Below are 18,304 nucleotides of genomic sequence, written 5' to 3'. Positions count from 1 at the left end.
ATTCCCCCGCTCTTTCATATGGCCACTGCAATCCAATCTAAACACTTATTTGTGTACATCGGCACATATAATTTGCTAGCTCCAAAAGACAGGCCCATTACTTAATTTGCACATCATAATTAAGGCGCAATTAAGTATAGACGATTTGAATAATCAAAAGATGACTGAACCGTACTACCCTGTTCGCCAAATCACCAGTCTCCCTTCAGATTACTGAATAAACGCTGTGCATGCATCAGTCTAATTACTAACTTAGCTTGGCTAAGTTAATTTGGACTAGAGCATTAAAGCCCGGCGATTCGATTCGGGTCAGTCAATATATTCTATCCTGTTTTCCATTCACGCTGCAGAATATATTTTTTTTCTTGTGATCTTCCATAAGAGAAAAGAAAAAAAAGGAGATCAGCATTGCGAGTTTTTGAACTTTGAACGAACGGGCAAGCAATGCATATATAATACCAGAATTTTGGACCTGTTAACTTTAATGCTATTTTCAACTATATCATTTTTTAATAAAATTGTCAAAAAAATGTCTACGTTTAATTTGTTGCTAAATTTAGTCAATACATAAAAATATCCTACTAAAATTTTGATAAAATGACAATATTATTAAAATTTTAGCATTATTAAAACTTGTTAAGGTTTATTTTGACTATACCTGAACAGCCTCAGATGGACGATGGATCGATCCAGTCCCGGGGCCGCGGGGCATCATCCAAGCTGCCGCCCGGTTTGGAAGTCACGGGCTTGCTCCCCCATCTGCAGGTGGCGTTGGGCTGCAAAAGAAGTTTGGGGGGTTTTGTTCGGCGCGCTCGCGTGCAGGAGGCTGACCCGGCGGCGGTGTGGAATCGTGCGTGGATTGGGCGGGCAGGTCAATCTCGGCGAAGTGGTGCGGTCTCGGCGGTGGAAATGTGCTTTTTGACCCGGCCTACCGCAGCGAGCGCGAGCGGTAGCGGTAGGCTCGCGGTGGCGCACGGGCGCGCGGCGCCATTTTGCGGTGAAAAGGAGGGCAGTTTTGCGGGTTGGGTTCAGTTGGTCACATCAGGTTTGGTCTGGGCCGGCGCGTTACGCTGTTCGCGTGGTAGTAGAGTTATACTGCTTGCCGTCAATCGGTTTGGTAGACACTGGACGTCGACACCTTTGGTCAGAGGAGTGGCCGCACGCTTGTTTTGAGAAAATATTTGATTTTCCACTGACCATGGGAAACCGTATCAATTCGTACTTTCTCTTCTCGTTTGTAGTAGCATTTTTTTTTCTTGTGTGTATACACATGCGGCAGAATAGAGAAAAACAGAAAGAGAAAATCTGGCGTAGCCAGCCAACAGAAGTCAGAAGGCAAGCTTGGAATTCCACATCACGTTCATCCACGGTGTTCTGAAAAATAATAGGTGCATCCACAGTAATAATCCAAAGGAGCAGGGCCATAGTGAGTAGTATTACAACAATCAGTTTTACCCTGGCCAGGTGTGTTCTGAGATAATGGTTTGTTTAAGGAGCACCAAACTAAAAGCCACGACAGTGATCGAAACACAACAGTATAGCAACATTGGCCTGCGTCGATCTAGAGCCAACTTGCCCCTAATCAAAGAGGGGGCTAATCTATCTAAGAATCTATTAGAAACCCAAAGAGACTTGAAGATCATTATGGACGCATTATCCTGGATTAAATCTGGTATCCACTGCCCACTAGGGCTCTCCACTTGCCGGTGGGGGGCTGCAAGAGGGAGCATTTTTCTGCTGCTTTTTGCTACAATGGGAAGTGGGCAAGTGACCTGCTCTCCCTGGAGGTCAAGAGATCTTGCTTAGGCTTAAGCCTAGTTTCTTCTCCCGACAGCTCAAGCTAATCAACTAAACTACGTGTGTCTATGCGGTCCTTAAGAAAAAGAAAAGACGCTGTGATTAATCATGCAGCAACTTGACCACTGAATCATGCGACGGGAAGAGATCACCACGAGCTAGCGCCATCAGCTGGGAACGAGATGCATGTATGTGCAGTACTGCAGTGCAAAAACCACTGCGATAGCTGCTTGTTGTCTGTACTTTACTGTACAATTCACTATTGTCGGTCACGTTTAGCGGCGGCCGGTCCGGTGCTAGTTTTCTCCTATGTCTGTGTGATGGCACTGTTGGTATATGGGTGGTGGTATATTATTTTCGTTTTTCTGGTTACGATCTTCAAACATTGTAATCTTATAATTTTTTCCTACTCTATCCGTGTGACATTAAAAAAAAAAAACCACTGTCATAGCTGCTTGTTGTCTGTACTTTACTGTACAATTCACAATTGTACTGGCTAGTGGACTGGTAGTACAGGAGAGAAAGAAAAGGACAAAAAAGAGCGGAGTACGAAGCTCTGCTCCAGCTAGCTAGCTCGACAGATCCATTAATATGGTTTTGACATGCATTTGATTGGTTCCAAGTGGAAGAAAAGAAAAGCCTCTCTCCAGTGATCCGGGATGGAAGGGAGGAGCGGGTCTCTCAAGAAGGCAACTTGGATTCATGGCGAGTTGGCGCTGCGAGTTTACCGGGTACGTGAAGAAGGTCGCCGCCGACGCATTCGTCGTGCTTAATTAGCTAACATGCTGCTTGCAGCATTGCTAGCTGTTTTGGCAAACTATTTTTCAACCGGACTTAATTTGCGCTTTCCCCTTTATAGGCACTAAGGCTTTCTTCGAGCACGAGTTCGGAACTTCTCCCGTCACACGGAAAAAACGAGATAACTCATTAGCGAATGATTAATTAAGAAAAACTTAAAAAATAAAAAAAATTAATATGATTTAAAAATTAAATTTTCTATAGAAAATTATTTTAAAAAATAAACAGCTTAGTAGTTTAGAAAATGTCGTACGCGAAAAATAAGAGAGAAGATGGGAATTATAAGTGCCAAACGTAGCCTCAGACAAGGAGAATTATGGCATTTTAATTACAGGGTACAGAGAGCATATGCACATCATCATACTCAACACGTACAACTGTCGTCTGTAGAAGGATATCATATCACCATCTCATCATCAAAACAAAACAAAAGAAAATAATTTAATATGGCAAAGAGTGATGGCCCACCACTAAAGCCCAAGAATACACAGCTTCTACGTTGGGAATAAGTTCATCTGAGGTCCCTTAACTTGTCAACGAATCCGATTTTCGCTCTTCAACCGAAAAACCAGATACAACAGATCCCTCAACTATCAAAACCGGTGCAGATGAGATCCCTCGGTGGTTTAGATGGCGGTTTTGGATGACGTGGTGCCTACGTGGCTAATTTGACTCGGTCTTCATCTGATGTGAACTGACGTGGCAATTTAATTCAGAAAAATAATAAAACCCGTGGGACCCACATGTCTGGTGGGACCCACATATCATCCTCAGTCCTCCCTTCTCCCTGCTATCCTCTCCCTCTTCTTCCCTGCAATGTGGACTGGGGCAGCGGGCGGAGTGGCGCGACGGCGGCCGGAGCAGCGGCGCGCTGAACGGCGGCAATCCGCCGGGCCTCACGGGCGAAGGATCGTGGCCACCACCACCGCCACGGGCCCCCTCCCTCCGCGGCGTTCAGGTCGTCGTCGTGGCCGCTCCCTCGCGCCGCAGCCGCATGGGGACCTCGTCCCTTCCGCCACCGCGCCGCGTGCCGGAATCAAACCTTGCCGATGTGCGGCGCGAGGCGGTCGATTCAGGGCTCCGGGAAGGGCGTGCCGTTGTCCCACACCAGCTCGATAGTAATACCCGTTGGCTCAGCATCATCTCCATCAGAAGGCATATCCTTTTCTGCAGTTGACTCCTCGGTAGCTTCATTCACATACTTCGAAGTTACAACAATGCCTGGTTCCTCATCTTCACACTCATCTCTAGTCATGCTCGCATCAAATTTGGGAGATAATGATTCTGATAGTTGTAGCATGAGCCTCCTATTTGCAGTGCCCTGGTTTGGAAATGCGGAGTTCGACTGTAACTGCCAAGACATGGGAAATCCAGTCCCCTGGAGGAATGGCTGCCGGCGGGGAGGCCCATGCCGGCGCGGTGGAGCAGTAGGAGGTTGACTGGAGGTCGGACGAGGAGTTCAAGAGGTTCATGGGGAACCCGTCCATCGAGGCCGCCATGGCTCCATCGAGCTGGAGAAGAAGCGCGCCGACCGGAAGCTCCGCGAGCTCGATCGCGAGCCCGACGCCAACCCGCTCGCCGGCCTCCTCCGCGGCCTCGCCAGGGACTAGCTTGCCGAGAACACCGCGGTCAGCCTCCCTGCCATTCCCACCTCACGCTTGCTCTCGGATCTGCGCGTGCGGGGGTGACGTCGTCTGGTGTGCGGTTGTGCTCGTCGGCGGCAGGTGTGGGGGGTGACGTCGTCTGGTGTGCAGACGCAGGAGTGTAGGTGGGCCTTCACATTGTGGCGAGGGAACTGAGGATGACATGTGGGTCCCATCATTTTTTATTATTATGTGTGCGAAACTGACATGTGGGTCCAATGGGTTTTATTATTTTTCTGAATTAAATTGCCACGTAAGCGCCACGTCAGATGAAGACCGAGTCAAATTAGCTATGTAGGCGCCACGTCATCCAAAACCGCCATCTAAACCGCCGAGGGACCTCATCTGCACCGGTTTTAATAATTAAGGGACCCGTTGTATCTGGTTTTTCGGTTGAAGGACGAAAATCGGATTCGTTGACAAGTTAAAGGACCTTAGATGAACTTATTCCTCTACGTTGTATACTTGTACGGAATAAGTTCACCTGCCATCCCTCAATTTTACACCGACTTTGTATGATATCCCTTATCATTAATATCAGAAATCTTCACCCCTAAACTATATAAAACAATTCAATTTAGGTCCCATTACAGTATAGATACATGTTTTTGCTGACGTGGCATCCATGTCATCAAAATAAAAAAGTATGTGGGTCCCACATGTAGGTGAAGCGAGAAAAAGATGTGGGGCCCACCTGTTGGGACCATCTTCTTAGAGAGAGGAAGGCCGGCTAGAGAGAGTGGGGGCGCCAGCGGTAGAAGGGGTAGAGGGAGGGTGTTGACAGGAGATGGGGAGAGAGGCGGACGACGCGACGGCACTGGCGGTTGGCACGACGGCGCTAGCAGGATAGGGAGAGAGAGAGGCGGATGGCACGCCAGCGGCTTGGAGCGCCTCATCCAGAAGCTCCGCTATCCTCCATCGACAAGACCGCCGCCGTATGCGTCTTCGTCGACTTCATCTAGGTCTCCCCCCTCCCCGCCTCTGTCAAAGCTGCCGAGGACCAAGCCGCATAACTCGTCGCCATGCGATAGGGTTTCGCCAAGGCGGTCGCCCGTCGCCTCCACTCCTGAGATGTGAAGAGTTGCCTCCACCTCCACCTCCACCCGCCTTAGTCGCCTCCCGCCGCCGCGCTTTGCCCACCGTCGCAGTGAAGGAAGGTAGGCCTCCTAACGGCGGTGAAGGGTGCGTTTGCCTATGAGTCCAACTGGAGGACGTTTGTGGACGCAAGCCGCCACTTGGGAAGAGGGGGGCGGGCACCACTGGCACGCGGATCTAGCAGCCCGCTGCTGCGCCCGCTTTGCCTGCCGCTGCACCTGCTCAAGAGAGGAGAAGAAAAAAACAAGAAGAAAAATTTCTCACTTACATGTGGGACCCACATATTATTTTATTTTTATTTTGCTGACTAGGCTGCCACGTCAATAAATCTATGCATCTATATTACCATGGGACTTAAATTGGACGGTTTGATATAGTTTAGGGGTGAAGATTTCTGGTATTGAGCATAAGGAATGTCAAACAAACTCAGTGTAAAAGTTGAGGGATTGAAGGTGAACTTATTCCTACTTGTACAGAGGCAAACGTGTACATGGGCTGTGGACCCAACGCGCCAATACGGCCCATCGATATTTTCGCACGCGCCGACTACGAGGCCCGAGGGCCGAAGAGAGAAGCGAAGGGGGCAGAGGAAGCAGGAGAGCCAAATCCCTCACCGCGGCCACAATATCGCGGCCCTCTCTCCTGCTCGTCTCGTCTCCCTTCCTCCTCGTCTTCGGCGGCGGCGCGGCGGAGATGTTGTCCGGCGACATACCCCCGAACCAGACGGTCTACCTCAGGAACCTCAACGAGAAGGTCAAGAAAGAAGGTACGCATCTTCTCCCGGGCGGCGACCCAGCGCGCGGCCGCCCGCTGGCCAAAATCCCTCGTAAAACCCTAGCCCTCCCGATCTGGGCCGCTGCTCGCTGTCGCCTACTCGCCTCGTTGTAGGGTTTGGTCATGTAGCGTCCGGAGGTTTAGGATGTTGGAGGTGTTTTGATTTTTTTTTTGTTCCCATAGCAGTTGATGAAGGGGGGCAGTCGGCGGGCAGATGTTGGAGTTGCTCCATGTTTTCTCGCTAGAGGCTGATGGGAATGCCCATCTTGATTCCGTTTACCAGGTTAAGCTGTCGTTTGGGGGGAAATCTCTCTTACATTGTGTGTCATAGAAATTCGAGTGTGTAGTGCAAAAAATAGTCTCCTGTTCTGTGTACCCTAAGCTAACCAGATAACCCTAGTTTGTGTAAACCATCGCTCTGTTGTTCAACTATGGTATAACAGTACACCTCTTTGCTCGATTCATGCAGTAACTTATGTTGATCTTTCCTGCAGAATTAAAGAGATCACTCTATGCGTTGTGCTCCCAATATGGGAGGATACTGGATGTGGTGGCCTTAAAAACACCTAAACTGAGGGGGCAGGCATGGGTGGTCTTCAGCGAAATTACCGCCGCCACAAATGCTTTCCGTGGACTGCAGGAATTCGATTTTTATGGCAAAAGAATGGTAATCATTTGCACTTTAGTTGATAACTGATGTTTTAATTTCCAATTTGATTTTTTTATATGGTGTGTATGTTTTGCCTTAGAGTAACATTGCATTGCTATTTTTTCACATGGGATATTAAGTATTTGCAGAGTTCAGTCTGGTGCCATATGTTGGGCTGTAAATTTTTTACAACAAGGTTCTAAATTCAATGTTAAATTTTCAGTAATGAAGCTACTCAGATGGTTATCAATTTAAATTTTCAGTGATGCAAGTAATGTACAGTTACACATGGATCCATTTATTAATAGTATGATAATACCTTGATCTGGCTAGCAAGCATCATATCATTTGCGTTCTACAATGTTTTGCGGGATGCTTAGGTTAATGAAGTAGCATAGATAAACATGCATTCTTCATAGTGTTGGTCTTACATACATTATAATTTGATTATGTAGTAAGCATTCACCTTTTTGTTATTTGTAGAATAACATGTCAGGATAATCTCTATCTAGATGCTGAAAAACATATGCCTTAACTACTGTAGAGTCAATTGCTCCTAATACAATCTCTTGTTTGTATACTGGGCAAGTGAAAATAAACAATTTATATGGACGGTCTATTACATCACAATCAGAAGAAAATAGATCAGGCTTAATAGTACCACTCTATTTATTACCAAGGGCTAGTTACAACTTAATTCTTTTCCTTGCCCTGTGCAGCGAGTACAATATGCGAAAACAAGATCTGACTGTCTTGCAACCGAAGATGGTTCTACTGCTCCAAAAGAGAAAAGAAAGAAGCAAGAGGAGAAAGGTATTTCTAATTGCATTTTCATTTATGGATGTTTGATCGTTCTATGCACAAAACTTTCTGATTTGCAATCCTAGCAGATACCTTCAGGTAGTACAGGAATGGGGAAATACTAAGAATTCTACAGTGCAAGTTAAAATTGCATTCTTCAATATCTTCAAAACTAGGGCATCAGCCTTTCAAACATCTATGTAGTGTATACTCCCTACATCACATAAACATGCCATTTCGGACATACATCAACTTGAACTTTCAAAATCTTCGGCATTGATGTCTTTTAAGTATTTCAATTATATATATCAATATCTTAGGTCTGTTATAAAACACGTACTTCCAAAGTATTCTCATCTTCTTGGTGCCTATGTCCAAAACAAAAATGTTCTCATGAATGGAAGTTGTGTAGTGGCTAGCAAAATGGAAAGATTCCTTTCTCTATCTCTGCTTTTTGTATCAATTGTACTCCTGTTCATTCTTGAAATTTAAGGAGGTACTCATAAGCTCCTTTTCCAATAGAAGAATACATTAATTATCTCAAGAAGTCTATGTCTATTCGACACGCATGACACATTGGTTGATCCACCAATTGTGAGCAAGCTACGGAGACATTTAATTTCTTTGTTCTTGAAGATAGGTAATTACACCATAGTTTCTCACACTTCCATGATGCTCCACCTATGTCTATGAACTTGAGAGCCCAACGTTTTTTTTTATACTTTGTGATTTTCTTAAGGTCCTTTCACCACATTTGACTTCATCCTAGACATCCTCAAATGCCTTATGTTACGTTAGGTACACAACACTTTCTTTGGTGATGAAGATGTATGTTGTTGTGGGGACTTCCGTCTGAAGTTTTTTCAACAATAAAATAAAATTTTGGAAGTGCCTAAAGTGTCCGCTAAGCTTATCATGAGCATCATTACCTCTATTTTATTTCAGATGCGCAAGCTACTTTTCTAGGAGTAGTAAGTTTTTGTGTTGGTAGTTCAGTCATCAGTCATAACTTATGAAACTTGATTTATCTGCTTGTTGAGTTCCCTTTGGTTTGGTTCTACTCTTTAGTTATTAGGGAATTACTGCTTAGGACTACATTTTATTTTCATTTTTCACTGTTCGATTATTGAAGAACATGTATTTATATGTTTTGCATTTGGTTTTTGCTCTCTTTTAGCAGCGGAGAAAAAACGACGAGCTGAAGAGGCGCAACAATCTGGTCCTAATGCTGCTGCCCAAAGCAATGGGACTGTAAGTTCTTTACTGGTTTATATACCATGATTTCGTTTTTTATACCATTATTCTATGCCACCTCTTATCACCTTGCCACTATTATTTCTTGAAGCCTAGTTTTTTTAATGCATTCTGTCATATATATAGTGTGGATTTTGCTGCTTAGGTTCATCTATTCTGATACCAGATATCTACCACAGTGTTTCTTTGTGCCAGCATTGTCTTATTTTACACAAATGTTGAAATGGTATATACACTTGACTGGATTATGTCTTTTACTAGTTTCAAGGTGAATGTCCATCTTTTGGTTGAAAGATTTGAGGCATCATAGGGAATTAATGAATTATATGTGTGTGCGCTTACATTAGGGGGCTACTTGGTCATCTTGACTTGTATGGAAAAATTACTGCTGTTCAATTCTTTAAATTGAACTATTTTTAGATTATTCTGGCAGTAGGAAGATAGTCTTACGGTAGTACAGTTTTTTTGTTAGCTCACCAATTTATGTCCTCGGAAACTCTGCTATAACTGTTTTTTCTTGTCTATCCCAGAAGGAACCAACTTAGGCTTCCTGGTAATAACTACCTTAGTGTTGTCCATCTTCCATGACATGGGTTAAGTGGGTAGTAGTTAGTAAGATATAATATCTCTCTATTGTTCCATTAATCTATGCTGAATGTATCGCTATCGTCAATTAGATTATGTGGACAAAACAAGCACCGGTATACTTACTACTTTCATATTATCATTTGTAATGCAGGAAATTTCATATGCTCAACTACTATGCAACTTTGAGTTTCTTCAAGTATTTTGAGTTTCTTTGTTGACTTCTGTGCAGGGTTATCAAGCCTCACGCCTGGGCAAGACTTCGCAAGAGCCACCTGCACCTCCAAACAATATCCTTTTCATCCAGAACTTACCAGCTGAGACTACAAGCATGATGCTCCAGATCCTGTTCCAGCAGTACCCTGGTTTCAGGGAAGTCCGGATGATCGAAGCCAAGCCAGGCATTGCTTTTGTGGAATACGAGGACGACAGCCAGTCTATGGTTGCAATGCAAGCTCTGCAGGGTTTCAAGATCACCCCATACAACCCAATGGCTATATCCTACGCAAAGAAGTGAATGATCCATGGGATCCCACAATCTGGCAAGAAAACCTCTGTACTTGTAAGACTTTCCGCCCTTAGCTTTCAAACTGCTGTATCAGTTTTCTAACACTGTATTTTTGGAAAGCAATTGCTTAGTTTAGAAGTCTTTGTTGCTTAAATCATATTTGGTCTTCATTCTTTTTGTTAACCCTGCTTTTGATGCTGGCATGTCTGGTATTGTGGCCTTTGTAGGCTACATTATCTTTTCTCCTACACTGGTGGTAGAAGTTAGAAGATGTATCCCTCCCTTAAAAGCCAAGAGAAAATCATGCCCCTATATTCCCCTCGTCCATTTTCCTTGGTCAGAGATGAATGAGGTGTATATGCCATATTATATTGCCAAAAATCATAAGTGTCACCTCAGTAGTTGCAGGCATGATGATTGTTGAACACGTATTTTAGTGGTGGGATGGTAGGTTTCGTGGCCTTGTGATTTTATACAATAAAGTGTGCGGCCTTCTACTACTATTTGGCTATTATGGGATTCTTGTTGCATTCGTGGCCCTCATATTAGGTGTATGCCTATCCATTCTCCCATCTATGAGTAACTTTGAAGTCCATGAACGTATATTGTGCATGCTACCCATGCATTGGCATGTTTCTAGTGGAAAAGCGATCGCGCGAAGATAGCCACAGCCACTCAGCCAGCCAGGCTACAGTGTAGTTGTGCTCACTCGTGCAACCTATGTGCTGGTAGGAGTATCTCTTATCAGGTCGGTACAGGTAGCCGGTAGCCTGGAATTTGTAGGGGCGTTGTCTTGTCGCTGGACACCGTTCGTTCCGGCAAAAATCACACGAGATAAATCTTGTAGCGTACTGACCTTGTGAACAGTATTTTTGTCGTGTAAGAGGGGGCCGGGAGGAAACCATGTGACATGTTAAAAGGCGTTTGCTTGTTTTTGCTGTGGGTTAATTCGCCTTTTTCACCTGTGGGCCGGGAGTATGCTGGATGTAGATGGATTTTTTTCTGGGGTTGCTTAGAATGGTACTAACTATGATTTGTTTTCAACAATTCATACAGAAGTATAGGTTTTACTGTTGTCTCTGGCTGCAGCCCGTGATATTCCTTGTGCTAGGAAACAAAGCAGCAAAGACAATTTCATGGTCGTTCTCTTATCCCTGACGAAAGAAAGGGGAGATTATACGATCAAGTGATGACGGAATCGGGGCATTACAAAATTGCTGCGGATATGATGAAGTGACGACGACAGCATTTGGATGTTCTGTTCTGTCCACACAAAAACGCAAATGTGCAGATCATTTCAACAGAAGAATTTTACCTTTCGATTCCAAATTTCTCAGCTATTTCACGCATGCCCTAGCAGTAAGTAGAGAGTACTACGTATAATGGGAGTTCACAAGAATCGTCGCATACACGAGCAGCAACAAAGCCAACAAAATTAACAAGTTCAGATGCACTCCGCCGGCGGTACGGTGGGGCCCACATGGGTAGTAGAGTCACCTCCCGGTGGGTCCCGCTTGACCTGACCTCACCCCTCCCCCGGGAGAACGGACGGAGAATTAATTAGCCTCCCACAACTCCTTAATTCCATCTCCTCTCCCCTGCTGATGTGTTGTGTCATCGTGTGCTTACGAGAAAGAAATACACCTTGGAGAAGAAACAAAAGGCCCGCCCCGACCCGACGAGGCGACGAAGAAGACGAAGCGCCAAAAAAAGCGTAAAAGGCAGCGCAGAGAGCTCTTCTCTTAGCCATCTGAATTGGAAGCTGCACTGCGCAGTGGCACAGCGGCGCGCACCGGCAGCTGCAACGAGAAAAAGCTGCCATTGTTGCTGCAAGGAGGAGAGGTGGAGGGCAATGCCCCTGTCGAGGCACGAGGTCGGCAACGAGTACTCGCTCGGCGGCCGCGAGCTCTACCGCCGGGCCAACCAGCACGACCCGGAGGCCGTCCTCGATGGCGTCGCCATGGCCGGCCTCGTCGGCGTCCTCCGCCAGCTCGGCGACCTCGCAGAGTACGACGACCCTCCCTCCCCGTCCTCACATGTCTTACTTTGATTTATTTCGAGAGAGAGAGAGAAAAAAAACGCCTTCTTCGATTGCTCTCCCGGTTGAATTCCTCATGGATGGTGAGCTTTTCTGATTATATTTCTTGAGAGCATTTTTTTCTGAGTTATTATTTGGCGAATTTCCTGGGATTGTTGCGTCGCAATTTGCTGGGGGTCAATGGTGATGGGATGTTGATCGCAGTAGATCACCTAATGACCTAATGCATTTGTTATGAACAAACACCGGAGGCCTTGGTGATCCTTTTTTTCTTCGAATAGGTAGGTGATTGATGTGTTAGCCATTTGACTTCCAGGTAGTTAACTCTGGTAATGTCCTAGTCCTAGCTCAGCAACTCCAACAAAAAATATCTTTTTTTTTTCTCCCCCGTCTTCTGATTGTGATCGAGCACGTACTGGTCATCATGTACTAGCACTTTATGGCCCAACTTTTTTTTAAGAAAAAAGTCTCAGGTTCGCGTTCATCTATTGAAGGATGCTCTGATTGATTTCTTAGAGCCTGGAGGTTGAAGCAACGGAAAACAAAGAATTGCATAAAAGCAACCATAGTTTGACCTGGATTCATCCCTTTAGCTGTTGCTGTGATTGCGATGATAATGATCCTTGGCATTTCTGTTGTTTATCAACGTTGGAATCAGTTGGCAGAAGTCCAAAATGCGCATCAAAATTCATCAGACGTTCTTGAATTCCATTTAAGCCTTACACCAGATGGCTGTTAGGACATAGGACACATGTGTCGAGTACTCTTCTTTTCACTTTATGAACAATAATGATTTGGCTATTTTTGGATACACCAACTAATTAAAAGCCTCAACTGATATATTTTGCTATAATCAGTAAAGATTCCATGTCACCACACGGCAACATAACTAGAACTTCTGGCAATCTTAGTATCATCATGTCATAATGCAAATCATGATGCCATCAAATTGTCCCATTGCATGTGTGCAGATTTGCTGCACAGGTGTTCCATGGTCTGTACGATGAGGTGATGACAGCATCTGCACGAGGGCATGGGCTCATGCTCCGGGTGCAGCAGCTGGAGGCAGAGTTGCCACTCGTGGAGAAAGACTCTTGTCATACAGACTACCTGTATGTTGCTTCTAACAGGGGTATGTGCAACAGCACACAACACAAGCTTCTCTGCATTCTGAAAGAAACAACTTCTGTCACCTCTACCTGTTTCTGCTAAGGAAAGCGTCTTCTACTGGTCTCGTTCATAAAAAATCGATTGGTTTTTTTTGCAGGAATCGAGTGGCATTCGAATCCGAGGTTGGAAAGTGGGGTTGTGACAAAAGGCGACACGCCTCGCTTCATCATGGACTCCATCAAGAAGTGTCATGGGCCTCCCAAATTGTTCATGCTTGACAAGTATGATGGCCTAACCTTTTTCTGTTCATGTGTGTGTTGAGCTTGCACCTACTGATGACTGAAGATAATGCTGATCTTTATGGATATGATCATGCATTTTTGCAGGTATGACATTGGTGGTGAGGGAGCTTGCTTGAAGAGATACACAGACCCGTCCTTCTTCAAGACAGATTCTGCATGTTCTAGCATGCTAGAGCAAGGAATTCAAAGAGAAAGAAGACCTCTTAGAGCTATGGTAATGAAACTGAAAACAGTAGATTTCTTCGGTAGAATGATCCTATTTGACTGAACCTAATAGATTGAGTGCTTGTCATTTCTTTTCCATTTCTTCCAGGAGATCAGGCCGACCTTGCAAAATTCTGAGATTTTCAGACCACCTAATGCAGCCAACAATGACTCCAAGTAGCACCCACTATAATCATCTCATACCACCCAGAATTTTCTCTTCTGTTTTAATCTCAGACAAACGGCAATTTCTTTTTTGTAGATTGGAGACAGATTTGTCTGGTGAAGCTTTGGATGAAGTCCCAACAAGGCGCCGGCAACTGAAGTACCGACAACTAAATGGATCTGTGTTCCGAAGCTTCAGGCCACAGATGCAGAATCTTTACGGAGAAACTTCACCAGATGAGAAGCCCTGCTCCATGAACCATTCAGAAGTGCAGATATCTTTCACTGACTCACCTGACACAAACACTGAAGAGAGGGACATCATGGTAGACACATTCAGCAGCATGGACAAAGGCAAGGAAAACAACTACGTGATGGCTGGCAAGAACAGATTGTTATCAGAAGAAGCACTATCGCGTTCTTCGGATGCTCGGTCTGCAGGAAGCAGCAAGGGATACAACTCTGAAGTTGACATCTACGTGGACGCTCTCACCACAATGGATTCTGAGGTTGAGACAGACACAGAGCACAGAGATCATGGACACCGTGCCTTGGTACCGGTGGAGTCCAGCAAACCGTGCTCTGATGTTCACGGTGCCGCGGTTTCAGGGTCTATTAGCTTCAGGAACAATGGCTCAATGGTGCCTAACTCTTCAGATGTTGTCCCAGCAGAGGAAGAAAATAATGATCACCATCAAGGGTATGTCTGTGTCCCTTCACCACAGGCCAAACCTGTTGCTGGTGAACATGAGAGGAGCAGCTCGTTGGAGGAATTGTTTGCACAAGAAAAACCGGTGTCATGCGAGCATGAGAGGACCAGTTCTTTGGAGGAATTGCTCCTTGGAGATGTCCATCCTTCTGGGCATAACATGAGATCATCAGCTACTGAATCAAATACAAATGGTGTTGTCAGTACTGTTGAATCAAATGGTACAGTTGGCACTACAAAGAAAGAAAAGGATAACCCCATCATTGCAGGCATTTCCTTCAAGAAGACAGCGAGCAAGAAATCAAAGTATGTGGGCAGCATGGAGCTTATTGTTTCAAAAGTGGGCATTTTGCCGAGAAAACTCTCCAAAAAGCATGATCCGTTCTCTGATTCCCTCAGAAACATGGCCAAGCAGTTGCTTGAGCTGAAGATTGATGGCACCAAAGACACTGAGTTATATGAATTTGAAGCAAATGGTGAGGGATGTGATATGAAGTGTCTGGAAATGTCTCACCCTCCTATTGAAATTATGGGGAGTGCCACGCAAAGCGTTCCTCCTGATTCACCTCAAGACAACGTTGATTCAAGAGCATGTCGACCAGAAGAAGTGAACCAAGAGTATGACCATGATGTTCCACCAAGTGATAGTCCCCAAGATTCAGTTGATGGAAATGTATTTCGGGACATTGCATTGTTACGTTCTCAAGAGGAACAACAATGTGCAGGTCCTGTAACTGTTGACAATTTGTTGGATCATGCACCCGAAAATACTCAAGATCAGATTGGGGAACATTTTTATAGGGAAGTGACTGAAGATATTCATACTGAAGTTGTCCCTGAAAATGGCCCTGATATAGGCGAAGAATTAGAAGAAGGCAGTATTACTGAAGAGAAGGTGAACGAGGAAGATGTCGAGGAAAGCAATGAGTCCGATGCATACACATTGGATGAAAACACCGAGTACATAGAAGAGCAAGTGGTTTCAGATGATTTGATCTCCTCACCGATCTCATCCAAGCAATCTGATGATCCTTGTCAGATGGCACCACTCACTCTTACAGATGCAGATGATGCCTTGGCAGGTAAAAATGTAGACAATGACATCTCTGAAATGCATATCACATTGTCAGGAACAATAACAGAATCCAATGTATCTACAGTGGTTGTTGAATCAGCAACAACCAATGATGTGGCCGTCCAATATAATGAACAATGCTGTTTACATCCAGAAACCAGTTTTGCACAAGATTTAACTCATGTCAGCAGCTGTGAAGTTGAAGGACAAAATGAGCCATTACCACTGTGCAGCTCATCCATGGTGGGTACAACTCCAGATCTGTCTGTAGACACTGAAGAAATACATGAAAACCCCATTTTGTGCATTGACAGCAGTTCTGATTTGTTCAGAGATGCACTAGCTCCAGACTCTAGAGATGTGCCATTACCAAACATCTCAAGTTTTGATTGGATGCTTAATGGTGCAATGCAGAAGTCGTTGAATGTACTTCCTGCTAAACCACCTAATGGAATTTTACAGGAAAATAATTCTTCCAAAGATACTGAAGATGCACCACCGCCACTACCACCTCTCCCGCCAATGCAATGGAGAACAACAAAACTTCAGCCAGGGCCTGCAGTTTTATCTGCAAAATTTGGGAGACCACCAAGACCAAAACCTCCAGTTAAGTACCAGGAAAATGAGAGTTACTCCTCACAGGATGAAAGAAATAGAGAGCCTGAAATTCTTCAGGAAGCAAGTCTGCAGAATGGCTCGACTTCGGTCACTCCAGAGAAGGAAATGGTAGTGGCAAAAGTTTCTAATGAGATCCAGACAAATATAATGTTTGGTAGGGATTCTCAAGAAAGCCACCTCAAAGGACTCAATGAGTATGATGTGCAAGCTTCTGATTCATTCTCCACATCAGAATTCAAGAGCGTGGGAGGTGTTGCTTCAGTAGAAGGCGACAATCTTGAAACTTCACAGTTATCTGAGCTTATAGTAATTCCAGAGGAGGCATGGTCTGAGCTTGTAGATATAAAATCAATATCTGGACAGGAGAAAGGAGGAAAACGCCAGCTTAGCACTGGAGTTTTCAATTGCAATGGCATGCATACTACTGGTCTGTCAGCAGAAAAGAGGGATGACTACAAAATATATGATCAAAATGAAAAGAATTTATTAGCTGGAAAGGGAAATGCAATAGCAGATTCAGAAGAAAAGGAACCAAATGGAGTTACTTGTCAGGATGATACGAAGAATTCTGACTTGTTGGTGCAACAGGAAGATGGACAACATGATAGTTCTGCTGGCACGGCAAGGGAATCGTCTTCTTCATTTGAAGAGGAAGTAGCAAAGTTTTCACCACCGAGAGTGCCAACACCACCTAAATATCCTCTATTCCAAGTTACTGCTCATGATAGAAGCATGGTATGGTTATTTTTGCATTATTCGTTTCACCACTTTATGACTAAGATTTCACCTGACCAAATGTCTATCTTTCTCATGCTTTATTAGCTAAAAAGGGCTCCAACTTTGGTTCAGCCTTCTATCAAGCTTTCAGACGAGAACAACACAATACTGGAACAGATAAAGAATAAGGTAAAGTACTCACTGTTGGACCTAAAAACATTGGCATTGAGTTTAGTTTTGCTAATGTAATTTTTTCTTGTTTACTTCACAGTCTTTCAACTTGAAGCCAGTTCTTGCAAAGAGACCGAACATGATGGGTGCTCCAAGAACGAACTTGCAAGTGGTGGCCATCCTGGAGAGGGCTAATGCTATTCGCCAGGTTTATAAACCATCTCTTGCAACATTATTAATCTCCCTTACAGTTTCAGCTGATCATAGCTTTGTCATCTATGGTCATATGATTATTTTCTCTCCTGTAAATCAAACAGGCTGTTGCTGATGACGATGATGAGGATAGCTGGAGTGACTAGCTGATTCCTCAGAGCATGCAATTTGGCGCCTGATGTTTCTTCACATTCACATTTCACAAGGTCTGTGGTGATCATGCCATCATGGACTTGCGTTTCCTGTTCTTGCATAAGTAGAGCTAGCAAACTGTGAAATGAACTACAGGGTATCATCTGATAAAGAAGCTTAATGTCTCATATGAAGTTCATGCCATGAAGATGCAACATGTAAACGGTATATCAATTTTTTCCCGCTTTTCCGGCACGTGATGTGTTTACGCCCCGTTTGGAACAGGAATTTCATAGGGATTTCACGTCGAACAATTCAAATTCCGTTGAAATCCAGAGAAATTCCCTCCTTCCAAACATGGCCTTTGTTGTCTTTGTCGATGGGCCTCCTGTAACTTGATGCACGGTGAGGATTGTATATGCCTGATAGGACTAGTTAGTGTGTTTTCTTTTTGATGAAAAAATGAATCTTGAGGGTATATAATAATACATAATGCATATATGCCAAGATTTCCTGGTCTTCTGACTTATGGAGCTTGTAAAGGACCTTTTTCTATAATATTATTATATAGTATGACAAAACAAAACATTCTGGACAAAACTGAAACAGAATTATAGATGCAAATACTACTTGGGCAGTCGCCATCACAGGTGAGTGGGTTCCAGATGGTGCTGGGACTGGATCAAGATAAGACTGTTTACATGATAACACGGACTTTTTTTTAGAAAAGGGACATAATCACACATGTAGGTGTTTAATCAAATAAAACCATTTTCATACACCCCTTAACTAACATAATAGGTTAGTAGAGTCATGGTGCATGACTATTCATCAGAATTTAAATCCTGATATCCACAAATACCACACATATTTATGCTTTCAGTAGAAGTGTATTGTGGTTAGGGTTTTATCTCGACCTGCGTCTTTTTAAACAACACGTTAAAAG

The 18,304-nt window shown here is 44.3% G+C and overlaps 2 protein-coding genes and 1 long non-coding RNA gene across 4 annotated transcripts; all 3 read left to right on the top strand.

Moving 5' to 3' along the window:
* Positions 1–3,400: 3,400 nt before the first annotated feature.
* Positions 3,401–4,757, top strand: LOC136355716 (uncharacterized). The gene is made up of 2 exons (XR_010740023.1): positions 3,401–3,819; positions 3,913–4,757. It is a non-coding gene; the product is annotated as an uncharacterized lncRNA (long non-coding RNA).
* Positions 4,758–5,936: 1,179 nt separating this feature from the next.
* LOC4332557 (U2 small nuclear ribonucleoprotein B''-like) lies at positions 5,937–10,403 on the top strand. 2 transcript variants are annotated; one of them, NM_001417594.1, is made up of 5 exons: positions 5,937–6,099; positions 6,602–6,774; positions 7,476–7,569; positions 8,738–8,808; positions 9,629–10,403. In NM_001417594.1, the coding sequence occupies exons 1-5, from the start codon at positions 6,027–6,029 to the stop codon at positions 9,911–9,913; spliced, it is 696 nt and encodes a 231-aa protein (NP_001404523.1). In that variant the 5' UTR covers positions 5,937–6,026; the 3' UTR covers positions 9,914–10,403. The 2 variants fall into 2 exon arrangements, with proteins under 2 accessions (NP_001404523.1, NP_001404522.1); NM_001417593.1 differs by having other exon boundaries at positions 8,735–8,808.
* Positions 10,404–10,477: 74 nt separating this feature from the next.
* On the top strand, positions 10,478–17,863 carry LOC4332556 (protein SCAR2). The gene is made up of 9 exons (NM_001417592.1): positions 10,478–11,911; positions 12,914–13,074; positions 13,210–13,333; positions 13,439–13,568; positions 13,668–13,735; positions 13,821–16,860; positions 16,948–17,031; positions 17,114–17,221; positions 17,331–17,863. Exons 1-9 carry the CDS (start codon positions 11,757–11,759, stop codon positions 17,370–17,372), a joined length of 3,912 nt encoding a protein of 1,303 aa, NP_001404521.1. The 5' UTR covers positions 10,478–11,756; the 3' UTR covers positions 17,373–17,863.
* Positions 17,864–18,304: the final 441 nt, after the last annotated feature.

The sequence above is a fragment of the Oryza sativa genome, chromosome 3 (genome assembly GCF_034140825.1).
Source record: "Oryza sativa Japonica Group chromosome 3, ASM3414082v1".
Lineage (NCBI taxonomy): Eukaryota > Viridiplantae > Streptophyta > Magnoliopsida > Poales > Poaceae > Oryza > Oryza sativa.
This window is presented reverse-complemented; position numbering and strand designations above follow the sequence as displayed.

Bases quoted from the DNA above. Each gene is read 5' to 3' on its own strand.
- LOC4332557 (NM_001417593.1), top strand. From the start codon at position 6,027: ATGTTGTCCGGCGACATACCCCCGAACCAGACGGTCTACCTCAGGAAC. The intron at 6,100-6,601 runs GTACGCATCTTC...TCTTTCCTGCAG, and splicing joins CGAGAAGGTCAAGAAAGAAG to AATTAAAGAGATCACTCTAT. The intron at 6,775-7,475 runs GTAATCATTTGC...TGCCCTGTGCAG, and splicing joins ATTTTTATGGCAAAAGAATG to CGAGTACAATATGCGAAAAC.
- LOC4332556 (NM_001417592.1), top strand. From the start codon at position 11,757: ATGCCCCTGTCGAGGCACGAGGTCGGCAACGAGTACTCGCTCGGCGGC. The intron at 11,912-12,913 runs GTACGACGACCC...GCATGTGTGCAG, and splicing joins CAGCTCGGCGACCTCGCAGA to ATTTGCTGCACAGGTGTTCC. The intron at 13,569-13,667 runs GTAATGAAACTG...CATTTCTTCCAG, and splicing joins GAAGACCTCTTAGAGCTATG to GAGATCAGGCCGACCTTGCA.